The sequence below is a fragment of the Bombina bombina genome, chromosome 12, assembly GCF_027579735.1.
Source record: "Bombina bombina isolate aBomBom1 chromosome 12, aBomBom1.pri, whole genome shotgun sequence".
Classification (NCBI taxonomy): Eukaryota; Metazoa; Chordata; class Amphibia; order Anura; family Bombinatoridae; genus Bombina; species Bombina bombina.
In genome coordinates, this window is record NC_069510.1 from 985775 (window position 1) to 1006721 (window position 20947).

Below are 20947 nucleotides of genomic sequence, written 5' to 3' on the forward strand. Positions count from 1 at the left end.
GATATCAAAGATGGCATCACAAATAAAGTTATTAGCATGTTGAAGAAGATTAACAATGCTATGAGAATTATGATCTGTTACTTGTTGCGCTAAAGCTTCTAACCAAAAAGTTGAAGCTGCAGCAACATCCGCTAAAGATATAGCAGGTCTAAGAAGATTACCTGAACATAAGTAAGCTTTCCTTAGAAAGGATTCAATCTTCCTATCTAAAGGATCCTTAAAGGAAGTACTATTTGCCGTAGGAATAGTAGTACGTTTAGCAAGAGTAGAGACAGCCCCATCAACTTTAGGGATTTTGTCCCAAAATTCTAATCTGTCAGATGACAAAGGATATAATTGCTTAAAACGTTTAGAAGGAGTAAATGAATTACCCAAATTATTCCATTCCCTGGAGATTACTTCAGAAATAGCATCAGGGACAGGAAAAACTTCTGGAATAACTACAGGAGATTTAAAAACCTTATTTAAACGTTTAGATTTAGTATCAAGAGGACCAGAATCCTCCATTTCTAATGCAATTAAGACTTCTTTAAGTAAAGAACGAATAAATTCCATTTTGAATAAATATGAAGATTTATCAGCATCAACCTCTGAGACAGAATCCTCTGAATCAGAGGAACCATTATCAGAATCAGAATGACGATGTTCATTTAAAAATTCATCTGAAAAATGAGAAGTTTTAAAAGACCTTTTACGTTTACTAGAAGGAGGAATAACAGACATAGCCTTCTTAATGGATTTAGAAACAAAATCTCTTATGTTAACAGAAACACTCTGAGTATTAGATGTTGACGGAACAGCAACAGGTAATGTAACATTACTAAAGGAAATATTATCTGCATTAACAAGTTTGTCATGACATTCATTACAAACAACAGCTGGAGGAACAGATACCACAAGTTTACAGCAGATACACTTAACTTTGGTAGATCCAGCACCAGGCAGCCTTTTTCCAGAAGTATCTTCTGACTCAGTGTCAGTCTGGGACATCTTGCAATATGTAATAGAATAAACAACATATAAAGCAAAATTGATCAAATTCCTTAAATGACAGTTTCAGGAATGGGAAAAAATGCCAGTGAACAAGCTTCTAGCAACCAGAAGCAATAAATAATGAGACTTAAATAATGTGGAGACAATAGTGACGCCCATATTTTTTAGCGCAAAAAAGACGCCCACATTATTTGGCGCCTAAATGCTTTTAGCGCCAAAAATGACGCCACATCCGGAACGCCGACACTTTTGGCGCAAAAAAACGTCAAAAATGACGCAACTTCCGGCGACACGTATGACGCCGGAAACAGAAAAAAAAATTTGCGCCAAAAAAGTCAGCGCCAAGAATGACGCAATAAAATGAAGCATTTTCAGCCCCCGCGAGCCTAACAGCCCACAGGGAAAAAAGTCAAATTTTAAGGTAAGAAAAAAATTGATTTATTCATATGCATTATCCCAAATATGAAACTGACTGTCTGAAATAAGGAACGTTGAACATCCTGAGTCAAGGCAAATAAATGTTTGAAATACATATATTTAGAACTTTATATAAAAGTGCCCAACCATTTTCACAGAAAATAAGACTTACTTACCCCAGGACACTCATCTACATGTAGTAGAAAGCCAAACCAGTACTGAAACGAGAATCAGTAGAGGTAATGGTATATATAAGAGTATATCGTCGATCTGAAAAGGGAGGTAAGAGATGAATCTCTACGACCGATAACAGAGAACCTATGAAATAGACCCCGTAGAAGGAGATCATTGAATTCAAATAGGCAATACTCTCCCCACATCCCTCTGACATTCACTGCACGCTGAGAGGAAAACCGGGCTCCAACCTGCTGCGGAGCGCATATCAACGTAGAATCTAGCACAAACTTACTTCACCACCTCCATAGGAGGCAAAGTTTGTAAAACTGATTTGTGGGTGTGGTGAGGGGTGTATTTATAGGCATTTTGAGGTTTGGGAAACTTTGCCCCTCCTGGTAGGAATGTATATCCCATATGTCACTAGCTCATGGACTCTTGCTAATTACATGAAAGAAACTGCCCTTAACCGCAGTATAATATTGGGGGGGGGGGCCTTACTAACCACTGGCAGCTACCCCAGTTAGTCTAAAGTAAGACCTACTTCAAGGTGTTTTTCTTTTCTTTTTTATTCCCTCTTTCTCTTTTCTATTTTTTTATTACCCCTTCCTATCATCTAAACCCCTCTCTCCCTCTCTTTCTGATTTCTCAGATACTCCCTCCCCTTCTCCCCCAAATCATCTGCAGACTCCCTCATTACAACCCCCTCATTTACATTCCCCCAATCAGACACCACAACTCCAGAGATAGATGGTATAATCCAGCGCAAAGCTTTCTTGACGTATAGGGCAGAAACTTTTGTCTGCACCTTGTACATTGCTACATACATCTACACGTTACAATTATGATTTAAAACTCCCCACCAAACAATATATTAATAGCCACTCAAAACATAAAAGGTTTTCTGTCCGCTCAAAAGTGAATTATTGCCCTTCATGATTTCTATAAAAAGAACATTGATATTGTTTTTTTACAGGAGACCCACTTTAAAAAACGACATGAACCCAGACTCCCAGCTTACCACTATGACCAACACTTCTTCAGTTCGAATACAACGAGGAAGAATGGGGTCAGCATTCTGGTCAAAAAAGGTATCCCTCTCGAATTATTACACAGTAAAAAAGATGAGGAAGGTAGATTTCTCATCATAATCAGCCTCTGCTATGGCAGGCCCAGTGATGAATGAGGTGTTGGACGTGGCCAAAGGCCCCATATTCATTGCTGTAGGCCTCAATTTCCCAATGAACCCTGACATATACACATCCACAAGTCATACATCCCCACAAAACTGATCAAAGCCAACTGTACAGCATTACAAGCTATACCGATGGTTGATGTCTGGAGACTAGGGATGCAACAAAATTTCGGCCGCAGAAAGTTTCGGCCGAAAATGGCATTTTTGGTTATTTCGGTTTTTATGCCTTTTATTTTCGGTAAAATTATTGTGTAGCATATTTCAAATTTGATGCCAGCCTAGAACTGCTGTTTGAGTTCATTACTTGACTTACTGTTTTGCATATAATAATACTTTTCTAGGACTATACTTTATTTTGATAATTGTTAAAAAAACAAAACAAAAAAAAAAAAACGGTTAAATCTTATTCTGTTACACAGAACTAAATAAAGAATAATACTAGCGATGCACCAAAAGTTGGGCCGCTGAAAATGTGCAACTCCAATTTCGGCCCAAAGAGGACCAAAATGGCTAAAAATGTACAGCCCTCCCCTGTTCTATTGAGTTACATGTCTATTCTTAGCATAAGGTGAGCAGCACAGTACTGGCATTATACACAGAGCACACACATAAGTACCATGACATGATGATGATTCAGTATTCAAAGGAGGATAAGTAACATGTTTATAAACACTTGATATTATCAGACACAGCCCTAAGCACACACAGAGAATATGTATAAGCCTTATCTACAGTGCTCATACATCAGCCTCTTGTGCTGAGGCAAATATGCGTGCACACTATATATATATATATGCATAAGCCCCAAGCTCGCACACAGTTGGTACAAATTAGCACCCACCAGACAGTCTATACAAAAAAGCACAGTAACTTTCTATAAGCACCTTGCACATAAGGTCGTAGCTAAGTCCGGTGGTCCTGGTGATAGGTGACAGGCAGACTCCATTTAGGGCTCCAGACATATAATCTGACGAGTCAGTGTGAGACCCGAACCAGGAACTAGGCGGAGATACGATGAGAGACGATCAGGTGCAGCCACGCCCATTGCACATATAACTACACCCAAAAACCAAACACATGTCCACCTCGTATTGTTGTCTGGCTATAACCAAGCTCTACCTTGTAGAGCTTCACCAGTTTCACTGCAGATTACACCCTACGGTACAAGTGACCACACCCATTTGTTGGAGCTTTCCCGCCTACAAGCTCTCTTTTAGCTACACACACACACTGTAGTTAAAAAATAAAAAAAAAAACATTTCGGTTTCGTTTCGGTTTTCGGCCAGGGGCATCCTGAATTTTCGGTATCGGTTTCGGTCCAGAATTTTAATTTTGGTGCATCCCTACTGGAGACTGACTCACACTAACACCAAGGTTATTTTTCTCGCACCCACAGAAAACATACACGCGACTTGATTATATATTATGTGACCAATCCTCACTCCAATTACTTATAGATGCGAGAATATCACAAACACCATGGTCGGATCATGCAATGGTGCTTGGCTCATTTGCATGGCCGCATAAATCGGGACTTAGAGACTCATGGAGAATGAACAATACCATTTTCACTGACCCCCTAGCTTTTAAGACCATTGTAGACAAGACAGAGCTCTTTTTTGAGTTAAATAACCCACATGAGACCTCTCCAGTGAACAACTGGGAAACTTACAAATGGTTCATTAGAGGTGAAATTATAAAGTTATCTATCCAATCCCACAAACAACAAGAGGTAAAATACAAAATATTAGTCTCTACTCTTAATAAACTAGAAAAAGACCACAAGTTAAATTCCTCCTCTAATACACTCCTTACACAAATTCAGCAAGCTAGGGATGACCTCAATCAACACCTCATTAAGAATGCACATAGACGCGCCCTAGCGCTAAATGCCAAGTACTTTGCAGAGAAAAACAAATCAGGGAGATTGATGGCAAGAGCCCTCAAGAAAAAGCACTACAAAGCATTTGTTAAAAATATAACCAATAATGACAACAAAATTAAACATACAAGCACTGATATCGCCAATTCTTTCTCAGAATACTATAGTAACATATACCATATTAACACTCAAATACCCGACAACAAACAGGAGCTGATAGATGGTTACCTCGATCATATTAACCTCCCTTCTCTGACAGACCAAGACAGATGAGAGCTTTAAGCCCCGATATTCATGATTGAAATACAGGATATCATAAGACATCTCCCTCTGGGAAAGGCCCCAGGACCCAACGGCTTTACAGACAAATTCTACAAGATGCTGAGGAAACAATTAGGCCCCCACCTACTGACTCTATACCCCTCCATAGGACAAGACAATGACTTCTTCCACCAGATGCTAGATGCAACAATTACAGTTATTCCCAAACCGGGAAAAGACCCAAGAAAAGTAACCAGCTACAGACCAATCTCTCTAATCAATATAAAAATATATACGCCAAGTTGTTAGCAAACAGATTAAAACGATTTCTCCTAACATTGGTACACCCGGATCAAGTTGGGTTTGGACTTCAGTTTTAGGGCTCTGGTTTTGTCCTTTTGGGCTTGATCCAACAGCTTGTACAGGATAGCTGTCTAGCATGCAGAAGGTTTACAGTTTAAAACCTGTTGCAGCTCTTGACATCTTGCAGGTGTACGCGTAAGCTGTTTATAGTGTATCTAGATGCAGCTCTTACTCCTTGACGTGTACTGTCTTTCTGAGTTATATGAGACCTTTGGGTCTTCTTCCATTGTCTCCGGGTGAATTGGATCGCCTTTTAGGGATCTGTGTTCCGGGTGATGGTGATCCCTGTGGGGACTTTGTTTTGCTTGGGGTTTCCCGGAGCTGGGAAGGCTTAGCTCCTTTCTCTTCCCTGTGTCCTCTGCTTGTGCGGAGGTGATGGGGAGACTATCCCTGCTAGAAGGATGTTTTGACCTCAAGGTATCCCCTTGGTTGTCCTGAGGCTTTGAGAAGTCTCTTCATCGACTTCTAGCCTTGCTCCTTGGAACGTTGGATTTAGCTAGGGGTGGTTCCTTCCTTTGGTCGGGGTTTTCAAGTTCTTCTCGCTATCCGGATTCTCTGGATATGCATCCATATACCTTGTGTCTGACTTTTTGGCCAGTTGGGGTGTTAGTTCTAGGGTAAGGTTTGCCTGAACTATTAGGTGCCCGGACCTGTTTTTGTCCCTGAGACTTCTGGTTGCTGAGACTTCGCTTGGCTATTTCCTGTCCCAGTCTTGGGTTGTTTTGGAATCTTGGATCTCAGGGCTGGTCGGGGTGTTCTACGGTAGTGGGAACTTGGGCTCTGTCCTTGCTCCATGTAGCTGACCTGGTCATGGTTGGCCAGGTTTTCAGAGTATTTATTACTCTTTGCAACAGAGTAGCCCATGTCATCTAGTGGTTGGCTGTGTGGCTTGCGCCTCAAGGGTTGTTGGTTCATACCCAGCTGCTAGCGCTGGATGTTCAATTTCTGGTGCGCCTTAGGGTTGCATTCCCCTGGTCAGCTTGCACGTGTACCCGCAAATTCCCTGCTCTGCAGGCGAATGGGTTGGCTGTGCCTCTGCTTGGCAAGCTTCGGCCTTGAGGGCAGTTGTTGCCCTTCCGGCCTCATCCCTTTTCTTTAGGGGATATTCTCCTCCCTATGGAGATGGAGTCCTTTCTTAGGGCTTCTCCTGGAACGGAGGTGGAAAAGTGGGATTAGTTCTCCCTGGGGTCTTGCTGGCTCCAAGTCAGACTTGTTGGGCCTTTAATTTGATAGATCTTTAGGTCTATGGCTTTGTTGTCTGTTTCAGAGTTGGGTTGTACTTGTACTCTGTGGGGATGGCTGTACTATCCTAACGCTCGTTACTGTACCAGTTTCGGGATTCTTCTGTTCCCCTGTTTTGGATCCCTGAGGCTGGGTTGGTCCAGCTGGGTGTGGGTCTGCAGGTCAGGATGGCCGAGCGGTCTACGGCACTGCGTTTGTTCTCAGTCTCCTCTGGATGTGTGAGCTTTGTTGACTCTATCCTGTTAGCTCAGTATGCAAGGATATAGATTTTCCTTTTGACTTGCTCTATTGATTTCGGAAGAGAGTTTACCCTTCCTTTGGGTTCTGAGGGTATTCTCTCCTTCTCGGGGGGCCTCGATTGAGGTTTTGTGTTCCCCTTCTTAGGGACCTGTGTGTAGGTCCGGCGGTTTAGGATGCCTGGAGCGTGCCCTCAGTCTGTGGGTTACTTTTGCGGTCTGTTTCTTGACTGCTTCTTCTTCCTTGCAAGTACCTTCTGTGTTGTCCTGTTATGGACTCCATGTTCTCAAACTTGGGTTTTTTCGCCTGGGTCTATTACACACTTTTTCATGGTCGAATACTGTGGTATTCTAGGTTCAGTTGCTGGGAGGACTTTGCCTCTTCAGTGGCATTCTGTGCTTGCAGGATGTTGGAAAGACATCTGTTCTGTCTCTATGCTCGGTCTTATCACAGGTTTCACTTGGTATAGGCGTGACCTCCTTTCCCTGTTGGGCCCATTTGGGTCTCTGTGAGCTGGGCTCACTCTTGGAGGTGTTCTTTTTGTATTAAGGGACCTTTCGGTTTATTCGGTTCTCCTTTGCCTTGTCCCCTTGGGGGTTTCCGCTGGTGTCCCTTTCATTGGTAGGGGATGAGTGGTGGGGGACCATCTGTTGGGCGGCGGTGTCTCCTGGAGGACTGTTGGCTCAGTCGAGTCCATTTTGCGGTTAGGGTATGAGGCCCTGCCTCATATTATCCACAATATATATATATATATATAAACATACAGTATATATTGATTTTATCTGACTCAGCCCACACCGTGATTATTAGTGATCCCTAGTATATATAGAACTAGGGCTCATTATTTATTAGCCTGTGTAGGTCTAGCACTATGTTTTTAAATAACTCATTTTTAATTATTTTTAAGAAAGTGTGATTTTATTGTTACTGAAACCTGCATTGCTATTGACCATTCTACTGTTTAACCCTTTGATAATCAGAAATATTGGACTGCCTGCTTGTTACTGAAACCTGCATTGTCTATTGACCATTCTACTGTTTAACCCTTTGATACTCAGAAAGATTGAACTGCCTGCTTGTTACTGAAACCTGCATTACTATTGACCATTCTATTGTTTAACCCTTTGATATTTAGAAAGATTGGACTGTCTGCTTGTTCCTGAAACCTGCATTACTATTGACCATTCTACTGTTTAACCCTTTGATACTCAGAAAGATTGGACTGTCTGCTTGTTACTGAAACCTGCATTGCTAATGACCATTCTACTGTTTAACCCTTTGATATTTAGAAAGATTGGACTGCCTTCTTGTTACTGAAACCTGCATTGTCTATTGACCATTCTACTGTTTAACCCTTAGATACACAGAAAGATTGGACTGCCTGCTTGTTACTGAAACCTGCATTGCCTATTGACCATTCTGCTGTTTAACCCTTTGATACCCAGAAAGGTTGGACTGCCTGCATCTTACTGAAACCTGCATTGTCTATTGACCATTCTGCTGTTTAACCCTTTGATACCCAGAAAGATTGAACTGCCTGCTTGTTACTGAAACCTGTATTACTATTGACCATTCTGCTGCTTAACCCTTTGATATTTAGAAAGATTGGACTGCCTGCTTGTTACTGAAACCTGCATTGCTAATGACCATTCTACTGTTTAACCCTTTGATATTTAGAAAGATTGGACTGCCTGCTTGTTACTGAAACCTGCATTGCCAATGACCATTCTACTGTTTAACCGTTTGATACTCAGAAAGATTGGACTGCCTGCTTGTTACTGAAACCTGCATTGCTAATGACCATTCTATTGTTTAACCCTTTGATACTCAGAAAGATAGAACTGCCTGCTTGTTACTGAAACCTGTATTGCTATTGATCATTTTACTGTTTAACCCTTTGATACCCAGAAAGATTGGACTGCCTGCTTGTTACGGAAACCTGCATTGTATATGGACCATTCTGCTGTTTAACCCTTTGATACCCAGAAAGATTGAACTGCCTGCTTGTTACTGAAACCTGTATTACTATTGACCATTCTGCTGCTTAACCCTTTGATATTTAGAAAGATTGGACTGCCTGCTTGTTACTGAAACCTGCATTACACTATTGACCATTCTACTGTTTAAACCTTTGATATTTAGAAAGATTGGACTGCCTGCTTGTTACTGAAACCTGCATTGCTAATGACCATTCTACTGTTTAACCCTTTGATATTTAGAAAGATTGAACTGCCTGCTTGTTACTGAAACCTGTATTACTATTGACCATTCTGCTGTTTAACCATTTGCTATTTAGAAAGATGGGACTGCCTGCTTGTTACTGAAACCTGTATTACTATTGACCATTCTACTGTTTAACCCATTGATACTCAGAAAGATTGGACTGCCTGCTTGTTACTGAAACCTGCATTGTCTATTGACCATTCTACTGTTTAACCCTTTGATATTTAGAAAGATTGGACTGCCTGCTTGTTACTGAAACCTGCATTGCTATTAACCATTCTACTGTTTAACCCTTTGATGCTCAGAAAGATTGAACTGCCTGCTTGTTAGTGAAACCTGCATAGTCTATTGACCATTCTACTGTTTAACCCTTTGATATTTAGAAAGATTGAACTGCCTGCTTGTTACTGAAACCTGCATTACTATTGACCATCCTACTGTTTAACCCTTTGATATTTAGAAAGATTGAACTGCCTGCTTGTTACTGAAACCTGTATTACTATTGACCATTCTACTGTTTAACCCTTTGATATTTAGAAAGATTGAACTGCCTGCTTGTTACTGAAACCTGCATTGTCTATTGACCATTCTACTGTTTAACCCTTTGATATTTAGAAAGATTGAACTGCCTGCGTGTTACTGAAACCTGTATTACTATTGACCATTCTACTGTTTAACCATTTGATATTTAGAAAGATTGGACTGCCTGCTTGTTATTGAAACCTGTATTACTATTGACCATTCTACTGTTTAACCCTTTGATATTTAGAAAGATTGAACTGCCTGCTTGTTACTGAAACCTGCATTGTCTATTGACCATTCTGTTTAACCCTTTGATATTTAGAAAGATTGGACTGCATGCGTGTTACTGAAACCTGCATTACTATTGACCATCCTACTGTTTAACCCTTTGATATTTAGAAAGATTGAACTGCCTGCTTGTTACTGAAACCTGTATTACTATTGACCATTCTACTGTTTAACCCTTTGATATTTAGAAAGATTGAACTGCCTGCTTGTTACTGAAACCTGCATTGTCTATTGACCATTCTACTGTTTAACCCTTTGATATTTAGAAAGATTGAACTGCCTGCGTGTTACTGAAACCTGTATTACTATTGACCATTCTACTGTTTAACCATTTGATATTTAGAAAGATTGGACTGCCTGCTTGTTATTGAAACCTGTATTACTATTGACCATTCTACTGTTTAACCCTTTGATATTTAGAAAGATTGAACTGCCTGCTTGTTACTGAAACCTGCATTGTCTATTGACCATTCTACTGTTTAACCCTTTGATATTTAGAAAGATTGGACTGCATGCTTGTTACTGAAACCTGCATTGCTATTGACCATTCTACTGTTTAACCCTTTGATATTTAGGAAGATTGAACTGCCTGCTTGTTACTGAAACCTGCATTGCTATTGACCATTCTACTGTTTAACCCTTTGATATTTAGAAAGATTGAACTGCCTGCTTGTTACTGAAACCTGTATTACTAATGACCATTCTACTGTTTAACACTTTGATATTTAGAAAGACTGAACTGCCTGCGTGTTACTGAAACCTGTATTACTATTGACCATTCTACTGTTTAACCCTTTGATGCTCAGAAAGATTGAACTGCCTACTTGTTACTGAAACCTGCATTACTATTGACCATTCTACTGTTTAACCATTTGATATTTAGAAAGATTGGACTGCCTGCATTTCTTGTGACCATTCCTTTGATTCTCAGTAACATTGCACTGCCTCTTCTCACTGAACCCTGCACTTATTTTTGTGTTTCTCAGGGGCATAGTACTGTCTGCTTACTTCTGAACCTGTGGCTCATTAACCCTTGCAGCTCCTGTACTTGCCCATTCCTTCTGTTTTACTTAGTTCTGGGATTTTTCCTGATCTTTTCACTTGATGCAGGGATAAAAAGTCTACTGGCCAGGATTGGTCTGATAAGAAAATATCCCACGTATATTACTAAGATATAACATTTATGTAACCACCTAAAAAATATTTGACTTTAAATGTATGGCTATGAAACCTTTTATTCCAGATGTTTCACAAATCTAGCACATTTAATGAAACATTGTCTGTGTAATACAAATTTTACCATTTCATGGTTATATCACTGATGATTTCCATTAGGCTGCAGGTCTACAGTAACAGAGAATACAAAACCTTTAGTCAGCGAGTACAGATTCAGACTTCGCCTTTCAGAAAATCCTGTGACCATAGTTCTGGAGTGGGGCGCTTCATTTAGCACCAGCTGAGTATCATCTGTAAGTGTGTTGTTACATTAATAATAACAAAAGCTATACAGATATGTTAGATGTTAACAACACAATGTACAGAATGACTAGAATAGAGCACAATACTCCCCTCTTAAGTGACCGCAGCCCTCTAACAGTCTCTCCCAACAGGACTGTGAGTAGAATATGGATCAAATATATAGAGGCGCTGGTCTTGAATCTCGTGTATATTAACGTGCACACTGAAGAAAGAAACTTGACTTGTGATTTGCAGGAGTTAACAACAAAATAATGTGCAGTATACTCACTCCGAAAATTTCAGAGTTCAGCTTCTTCATAAGGATCTCTATCCCGATTTTTCCATAATGTGCTTTAATATCTGTAGACAATGGAAATTGCACTGCAGGTAATTGTATCTTTAAATGGATAAAAAGTGCAATATACTCACTCCGAGTAATTCGGAATCCGGCTCCTCAAAAAGTGGTAGGTAACTTTAAAATACTTCCAAGAAAGGCAGCAAAATACTTTTTATAACAAACAAATATTTATTAAAACATAATTAAAAGGCTTTTTAGCTTGGCTCTACGTGTTTCAACGACTGAATCGTCTTTTTCAAGAGCAGTAAAAAACAATTGTTTTTTACTGCTCTTGAAAAAGACGATTCAGTCGTTGAAATGCGTAGAGCCAAGCTAAAAAGAGCCTTTTAATTATGTTTTAATAAATATTTGTTTGTTATAACAAGTATTTTGCTGCCTTTCTTGGAAGTATTTTAAAGTTACCTACCACTTTTTGAGGAGCCGGATTCCGAATTACTCGGAGTGAGTATATTGCACTTTTTATCCATTTAAAGATACAATTACCTGCAGTGCAATTTCCATTGTCTACAGATATTAAAGCACATTATGGGAAAATCGGGATAGAGATCCTTATGAAGAAGCTGAACTCTGAAATTTTCGGAGTGAGTATACTGCACATTATTTTGTTGTTAACTCCTGCAAATCACAAGTCAAGTTTCTTTCTTCAGTGTGCACGTTAATATACACGAGATTCAAGACCAGCGCCTCTATATATTTGATCCATGTTGTTACATTAATCCTGTTTCCCTTTTACAGAATGGTAATTGTGTCACCGCTGTCTTATCAAAATGTCCCAGCTGTGTTTCCATCTCAAACTGCGCAACTCCTCTGGCGTGAGAGCAGGGTCTCCGTATGTCAAGGGGGAAAGCTTCCAGAATGTCATGAAGATACTGGACATCCACACAGCAAGCAGAGCAGAGAAGGTGTTCTTCAAAACCTCTGACCTAATCCAGAACAAGCAATGTGAATTACTGGGTAGCAGAGTAATAAACATTCTACATACAGCACTGTACAGTTACTTTACAGCAGCAGACCTAAAGGGTTAGAAATTAACTAAAATATATTATTATAATGACTATTATCAAATAAAACAATATTTTTTTTTAAATTAAGCTTTTACCTACCTTACTTTTAAAGATTACATTATTATAAAATGAGCTTTAATGACCACACATAAAATGAGGCATGGTTCATTTAAATCCAGCATCTGCGTCCAATGGCAAAGCGGCTATGCCCCTTAAAGGGACATTATACCCCAAAAACATATTTCATGTTTCAGATAGAGAATACAATTTTTAAAAAGTTTCCAATTTACTTCTATTATCAAATATATCTAATTCATATGTTATTCTTTGTTTAAGAGATACATGACAGGAAATAGTGCTGCCATCTAGTGCTCTTGCTAATGTATAACATTGTTATAAAACTGCTGTCATCTAGTGCTCTTGTAATGTATAACATTATTATAAAACTGCTGCCATCTAGTGCTCTTGCTAATGTATAACATTGTTCTAAAACTGCTGCCATCTAGTGCTCTTGCTAATGTATAACTGTGTTCTAAAACTGCTGCCATCTAGTGCTCTTGCTAATGTATAACATTGTTCTAAAACTGCTGCCATCTAGTGCTCTTGCTAATGTATAACATTGTTCTAAAACTGCTGCCATCTAGTGCTCTTGTTAATGTATAACACTATTATAAAACTGCTGCCATCTAGTGCTCTTCTAATTCATATGTTATTCTTTAAGAGATACATGACAGGAAATAGTGCTGCCATCTAGTGCTCTTGCTAATGTATAACATTGTTATAAAACTGCTGCCATCTAGTGCTCTTGCTAATGTATAACATTGTTATAAAACTGCGGCCATCTAGTGCTCTTGTAATGTATAACATTATTATAAAACTGCTGCCATCTTGTGCTCTTGCTAATGTATAACTGTGTTCTAAAACTGCTGCCATCTAGTGCTCTTGCTAATGTATAACATTGTTCTAAAACTGCTGCCATCTAGTGCTCTTGCTAATGTATAACATTGTTATAAAACTGCTGCCATCTAGTGCTCTTGTAATGTATAACATTATTATAAAACTGCTGCCATCTAGTGCTCTTGCTAATGTATAACTGTTCTAAAACTGCTGCCATCTAGTGCTCTTGCTAATGTATAACATTGTTCTAAAACTGCTGCCATCTAGTTCTCTTGCTAATGTATAACATTGTTCTAAAACTGCTGCCATCTAGTGCTCTTGTTAATGTATAACACTATTATAAAACTGCTGCCATCTAGTGCTCTTGCTAATGTATAACATTATTATAAAACTGCTGCCATCTAGTGCTCTTGCTAATGTATAACATTATTATAAAACTGCTGCCATCTAGTGCTCTTGTAATGTATAACATTGTTATAAAACTGCTGCCATCTAGTGCTCTTGCTAATGTATAACATTGTTATAAAACTGCTGCCATCTAGTGCTCTTGCTAATGTATAACATTGTTATAAAACTGCTGCCATCTAGTGCTCTTGTAATGTGTAACATTGTTATAAAACTGCTGCCATCTAGTGCTCTTGTAATGTATAACATTGTTATAAAACTGCTGCCATCTAGTGCTCTTGTAATGTATAACATTATTATAAAACTGCTGCCATCTAGTGCTCTTGCTAATGTATAACATTGTTCTAAAACTGCTGCCATCTAGTGCTCTTGCTAATGTATAATATTGTTCTAAAACTGCTGCCATCTAGTGCTCTTGCTAATGTATAACATTGTTATAAAACTGCTGCCATCTAGTGCTCTTGTAATGTATAACATTATTATAAAACTGCTGCCATCTAGTGCTCTTGCTAATGTATAACTGTTCTAAAACTGCTGCCATCTAGTGCTCTTGCTAATGTATAACATTGTTCTAAAACTGCTGCCATCTAGTTCTCTTGCTAATGTATAACATTGTTCTAAAACTGCTGCCATCTAGTGCTCTTGTAATGTATAACATTATTATAAAACTGCTGCCATCTAGTGCTCTTGCTAATGTATAACATTGTTATAAAACTGCTGCCATCTAGTGCTCTTGTAATGTGTAACATTGTTATAAAACTGCTGCCATCTAGTGCTCTTGTAATGTATAACATTGTTATAAAACTGCTGCCATCTAGTGCTCTTGTAATGTATAACATTATTATAAAACTGCTGCCATCTAGTGCTCTTGCTAATGTATAACATTGTTCTAAAACTGCTGCCATCTAGTGCTCTTGCTAATGTATAATATTGTTCTAAAACTGCTGCCATCTAGTGCTCTTGCTAATGTATAACATTGTTATAAAACTGCTGCCATCTAGTGCTCTTGTAATGTATAACATTATTATAAAACTGCTGCCATCTAGTGCTCTTGCTAATGTATAACTGTGTTCTAAAACTGCTGCCATCTAGTGCTCTTGCTAATGTATAACATTGTTCTAAAACTGCTGCCATCTAGTGCTCTTGCTAATGTATAACATTGTTCTAAAACTGCTGCCATCTAGTGCTCTTGTTAATGTATAACACTATTATAAAACTGCTGCCATCTAGTGCTCTTGCTAATGTATAACATTGTTCTAAAACTGCTGCCATCTAGTGCTCTTGCTAATATATAACATTGTTATAAAACTGCTGCCATCTAGTGCTCTTGCTAATGTATAACATTGTTATAAAACTGCTGCCATCTAGTGCTCTTGCTAATGTATAACATTGTTATAAAACTGCTGCCATCTAGTGCTCTTGCTAATGTATAACATTATTATAAAACTGCTGCCATCTAGTGCTCTTGCTAATGTATAACATTGTTATAAAACTGCTGCCATCTAGTGCTCCTGCTAATGTATAACAATATTATAAAACTGCTGCCATCTAGTGTTCTTGCTCATGTATAACATTGTTATAAAACTGCTGCCATCTAGTGCTCCTGCTAATGTATAACACTATTATAAAACTGCTGCCATCTAGTGCTCTTGCTAATGTATAACATTGTTACAAAACTGCTGCCAGCTAGTGCTCTTGCTAATTGTCATGTTCTATATATATATTTCCACTATACTGTGATCCAGATTCATGTACTATCCCTTTAATTCAGGGAGGTCTTCTCCTTTATAAGCACTAACTTCCTAACCATCTTTGCTTGTTAATGAAGTTATTTCCCCCAGCTGTGGGAATTCTCTGTGCTAGCCACTTGTAGTTCTGTTTCAGCTCACTAAGCAGCTCTACCCGGATCTATCCTGGCAAGGTGAAATCTTGCTGTGATCTGTGCCGTGTCAGGTGCCTCTCCGGACCGCCTCCTTCTGTGATCAGTGCTTTGCGGTCAAACTTACTCCAGTTCTGTTCTGTGTATTCAGGTTTGTTCGTTCCTGCAACCTCCTGTAAATAACTTTCCTACTACTACTTCAGATTGTGATATCTGGCAACAATACTGCTACCATATCTACTAACAATAATTCTGGGTAAACTTACCAAGTCGTCATGTTGTATACAGCCTCATCATAATACCAAATGTGATTTACTCTGTCAGCTGTTCTACTGATTTTGCTACTTCGTTTGTATACTCTCACTAGTTCAACTTATCAGTTACCTAAATTGTATTATTTGATATTCATCTCTTTCCTGCTCATCTTATGTACACATTAGAGTAAACATTTTTCCTCTTGTCACCTTTTGTCATTCATTCGAGTCAGTGCAGTCTAGCTTAAATATATATTTATAATATGCTGTGATCACGTTATCCACTTCATGAGGAATCTCCTGTTTAAGTATTACTCTAGATCCTCATACATTGGAATATTAACTGTTACTGAACTGCACATACTTTACACAGAGGAGTGTTCAATACAATGTAGCAACATACCCAAACTTTATTTCTTCTTACTATAAACATTTTGCTAAATCTGCACATCTTGTTCTTCCTTGTAGTTTCAATACGTAAGATTTGACATATTAACAAGCCACAAAATGGAACAAGCAGATATCGCCACCCATGTGTATAACCTTTGTTTTTAAAGACACGATGAGTCCACGGATCATCATCCTTACTTGTGGGATATTCACCTCCTGGTCAGCAGGAGGAGGCAAAGAGCACCACAGCAGAGCTGTTAAATAGCTCCTCCCTTCCCTCCCACTCCAGTCATTCTCTTTGCCTACGTTAGTGATAGGAAGAGGTAAAGTGAGGTGTTAGATTAGATTCTTCAATCAAGAGTTTATTATTTTTAAAGTAGTACAAGATTGTGCTGCTTTGTCCTAGGGTGTAGCCATAGTCCATATCAGTCTCTTCAGTAGAGCTTTTGGTGGCTTTAGAGCAATGGGAACTTGTGGGACATAATTCTCACTGCCCCTCCCATACATTTATGCTGCCCTTATACTGAGGGCCTAAGCAAGTACTAACTCAGGCCTTATCATTTTCCACAGGGCTATAGGAGAGAGAAGACCTCTTAAACCTGTTGGGCTGTCCTGCTGTCGGACAGCATTAAGGTAAGTGCTAACTTTTTATTCTATAAAGACTCAGAGGAAAGTGGGCACTTCAAATATACCTTTAATTTATATAAGACAAATGGAGCCTTTGACTTGGGACTTCTGGCTCTCTATATATGGAGGGTGCTCTATTATGTACAGGCACTGGGGCAGGGAGTAAAGCTGGAATATAGTTAGCATTTTGTCACTATCGTTATATTTTTATTATTGCATGTTAAGCCTGTTGGGCTGTGTAGTTTGTAACGCCCACGAGGGGCGGGGCCAGCATTTTGCACGCTTTTCACTTCCACTGCGCAGTTTCATATCCGGAGACGTTCCGGTTTAGCTGTGGGACTAATCGGATATCAGACTAGCCGATTAGTCCCAAGCAAGCGGTTGTTAACGCTCCATAGTCGATCCCTTCTGCACCGCTGGGAATTGCAGTGAGACCGATCGGCAGGTAGGCGCCTCAGCAGAGCTGTTGAGGCGTATGATTGTGTTTTAAAAACATTTTTTTATTTATCTAAAAGTGATCAGTTTTTATTTTAAACAGGAAAATAGTTTGCATTTACAATTTAAAGGCACAGTATCCTGTTATTCATTCAAGTTTAATAAGTACTCTGTTTTCAATTTGGCTTCCATTTTACAACTCTGTTTTTTTTCTCAGTAAAAAAGTTCAGTTTTAAAATTTAAAGGGCCAGTAACAAATGTTTTTATTTATTTTTTTGTTTTAATTTTTTTTACAATTTTTTTCTGTTTTCTAAAATGGATTTAGAAGCTGTGCAAAATGTTACTTGCGCCATGTGTTTGGATGCCAATTGGAACCATCAGTTCCTTTTTGTCCCTCATGTATTGAGAGGGCTTTAAGCTATAGAGAGAACATTTTTCATTCTCAAAATTTTTCAAAGGCAGATGCTTCTCAGGAATCTAATGATGAGGTGCAGAGTATGCCGCAGCTTTCTCCCCAAGCATCCCAATCTTTAACGCCTGCTCAAGCAGTGCCCTGTACTTCTACTCTAGCTCCTGCTGGAGTTACTTTAAAAGACTTAGCTGCACTTATGTCTTCCACAATTTCTGATGCGTTGTCTGCTTTTCCTATGCTACAAGGCAAGCGTAAGAGGAAAGACAACCATGTGGTCAGTGAGGTTTCTGATGCTATGGTGGCAATCTCGGATCTACCCTCCCAGAGATCTGAGATGGAGGGTATAGAGGTTCTATCGGAAGGCGAAATTTCAGACTCAGGGAGTTCCTTACCTTTGACTGATTCAGAGGTTGTCTCTTTCAGGTTTAAACTAGAACACCTCCGCCTGTTACTCAGGGAGGTTTTGGTTACTTTACACGACTTTGATTCCATGGTAGTGGTCGCTCCTGAGATATCGAGTAAATTGGACAGATATTTTAAAGTTCCTTCTTACTCAGATGTTTTTCCAGTTCCTAAGCGAGCTTCGGAGATTGTTTCTAAGGAATAGGAGAGACCAGGTATTCCCTTCTCTCCTTCTTCTATTTTCAAAAAGATGTTCCCTATAGCTGATGCTGTCAGGGAAGCTTGGCAATCAGTTCCTAAGGTGGAAGGGGCTATTTCCACTTTGGCCAAACGAACTACAATTCCTATTAAGGATAGTTGTGCTTTTAAAGACCCCATGGACAAGAAGTTGGAGGGTCTACTTAAAAAGATTTATGTTCACCAAGGTCTGCTGTTGCAGCCGGCTGCGTGCATTGCTACGGTCACTAGTGCAGCAGCTTATTGATTTGATGCACTGTCCGAGTCTCTTAAGACTGAGACTTCTTTAGAGGAGATCCAAGATAGGATTAAAGCTCTGAAATTAGCCAATGCTTTTATTATGGATGCCTCTCTGCAAATTACTAAATTGGCAGCTAAGAGTTCAGGGTTCTCTATCCTAGCCCACAGAGCCTTATGGTTAAAACCTTGGTCTGCAGACGTATCATCTAAGTCTAAGCTTCTAGCAATTACTTACAAGGGAAAGACCTTGTTTGGGCCTGGCCTAAAGGAAATTATCTCGGATATCACGGGAGGTAAGGGTCATCTCCTTCCTCAAGATAAGAGAAGTAAACAAAAAGGACGACAAAGTAATTTTCGTTCCTTTCGAAATATCAAGGGAAATTTCTTCTCTTCTTTCTCTAAACAGGAATGAAACTATTCGCAATCTAAGCCTACTTGGAGATCCAACCAGTCTTGGAACAAGGGTAAGCAATCCAAGAAGCCTGCTGCTGAATCCAAGTCAGCATGAAGGGCTTGCCCCCGATCCGGGCCCGGATCTGGTAGGGGGCAGATTTTCTTTCTTCGTTCAGGCTTGGGTGCAAGATGTTCAGGATCCCTGGGCTATAGAAATAGTGTCTCAGGGATACAAACAGGAGTTAAAAAATTTTCCTCCCAGAGGAAGATTTCTTATTTCAAGATTATCTGCAGACCAGATAAAAAGAGAGGCGTTCTTACATTGTGTAAGAGACCGCTCCTCCCTGAGGGTAATTTTTCCAGTTCCTGTACAGGAACACGGGCAGGGTTTTTATTCAAATCTGTTTGTAGTTCCCAAAAAGGAGGGAACTTTCAGACTTATCCTAGACCTCAAGGGTCTAAACAAGTTTCTCAGAGTTCCATCATTCAAGATGGAAACTATTCGTACTATTCTTCCATTGATCCAGGAGGGTCAATTTATGATGATAGTGGATTTAAAGGATGCATATCTTCATGTTCCTATCCACAGAGATCATCACAAGTTCCTAAGGTTTGCCTTTCTGGACAAATACTTTCAGTTCGTGGCTCTTCCTTTCGGTCTGGCCACAGCGCCCAGAATCTTCACAAAGGTTCTGGGGTCTCTGCTGGCGGTTCTAAGACTGCCGAGCATTGCGGTGGCGCCTTATCTGGATGATATTCTAATCCAGGCGCCATCTTGTCAACAAGCAAGTTCCCATACCGACATAGTGCTATCCTTCCTGAGAACTCACAGATGAAATCTGGAAAAGAGTTTCTTAATCCCGAAGACAAGGGTGACTTTCTTGGGAACTCTAATAGATTCTATATCTATGAGGATTTTTCTGACAGAGGTCAGGAAATTAAAGATTCTAGATACTTGTTGAGCCATTCAGTCCAATCCTCGGCCGTCGGTGGCGGCAATGGACATCATACCGTTTGCTCAGTTTCACCTCAGGTCTCTGCAGTTAAGCATACTCAGGCAGTGGAATGGAGATTATGCAGATTTGTCTCCTCGAGTAACCCTGGATCAGGAGACGAGGGACTCTCTTCTATGGTGGTTGTCTCTGGATCATCTATCCCAGGGAACCTGCTTTCGCAGACCTTCCTGTGTGATTGTGACAACAGACACCAGCCTTTTAGGATGGGGAGCGGTCTGGGGCTTCCTAAAGGCTCAGGGAGTATGGACTCAGGCAGAGTCTGTTCTTCCTATAAACATCCTGGAACTAAGAGCGATCTTCAATGCTCTTCTGGCCTGGCCTCAGTTGGCTTCGGCCCAGTTCATCAGATTCCAGTCGGACAACATAACGACTGTGGCTTACATCAATCATCATGGAGTAACGAGGAGTTCCTTAGCGATGATCGAGGTAGCCAAGATAATCCGGTGGGCGGAGGCCCATTCCTGCCATCTGTCAGCTATACACATCCCAGGGGTGGACAACTGGGAGGCAGACTTTTTGAGCAGGCAGACTTTTCATCCGGGAGAGTGGGAGCTCCATCCGGAAGTATTCTCCAACCTGATTCTCAAATGGGGTCGGCCGGAGTTAGATCTCATGGCATCTCGTCAGAATGCCAAGATACGGGTCGAGGTCCAGGGATCCCCAGGCGGAACTGATAGATGCTCTGGCAGTTCCTTGGTCCTTCAGCCTAGCATATCTATTTCCCCCGTTTGCACTTCTTCCTC

General features: G+C 39.9%; 1 protein-coding gene across 1 annotated transcript in view; it reads right to left on the reverse strand.

Annotated features, from left to right (window-relative positions):
• Positions 1-12263: 12263 nt before the first annotated feature.
• Positions 12264-20947, reverse strand: part of POMT1 (protein O-mannosyltransferase 1) — a gene marked incomplete in the record, with an annotated part of 442385 nt that continues 433701 nt past the window's right edge. Inside the window, 1 exon segment of the mRNA XM_053695732.1 lies at positions 12264-12536. Coding sequence (XP_053551707.1) covers positions 12362-12536 — 175 coding nt within the window.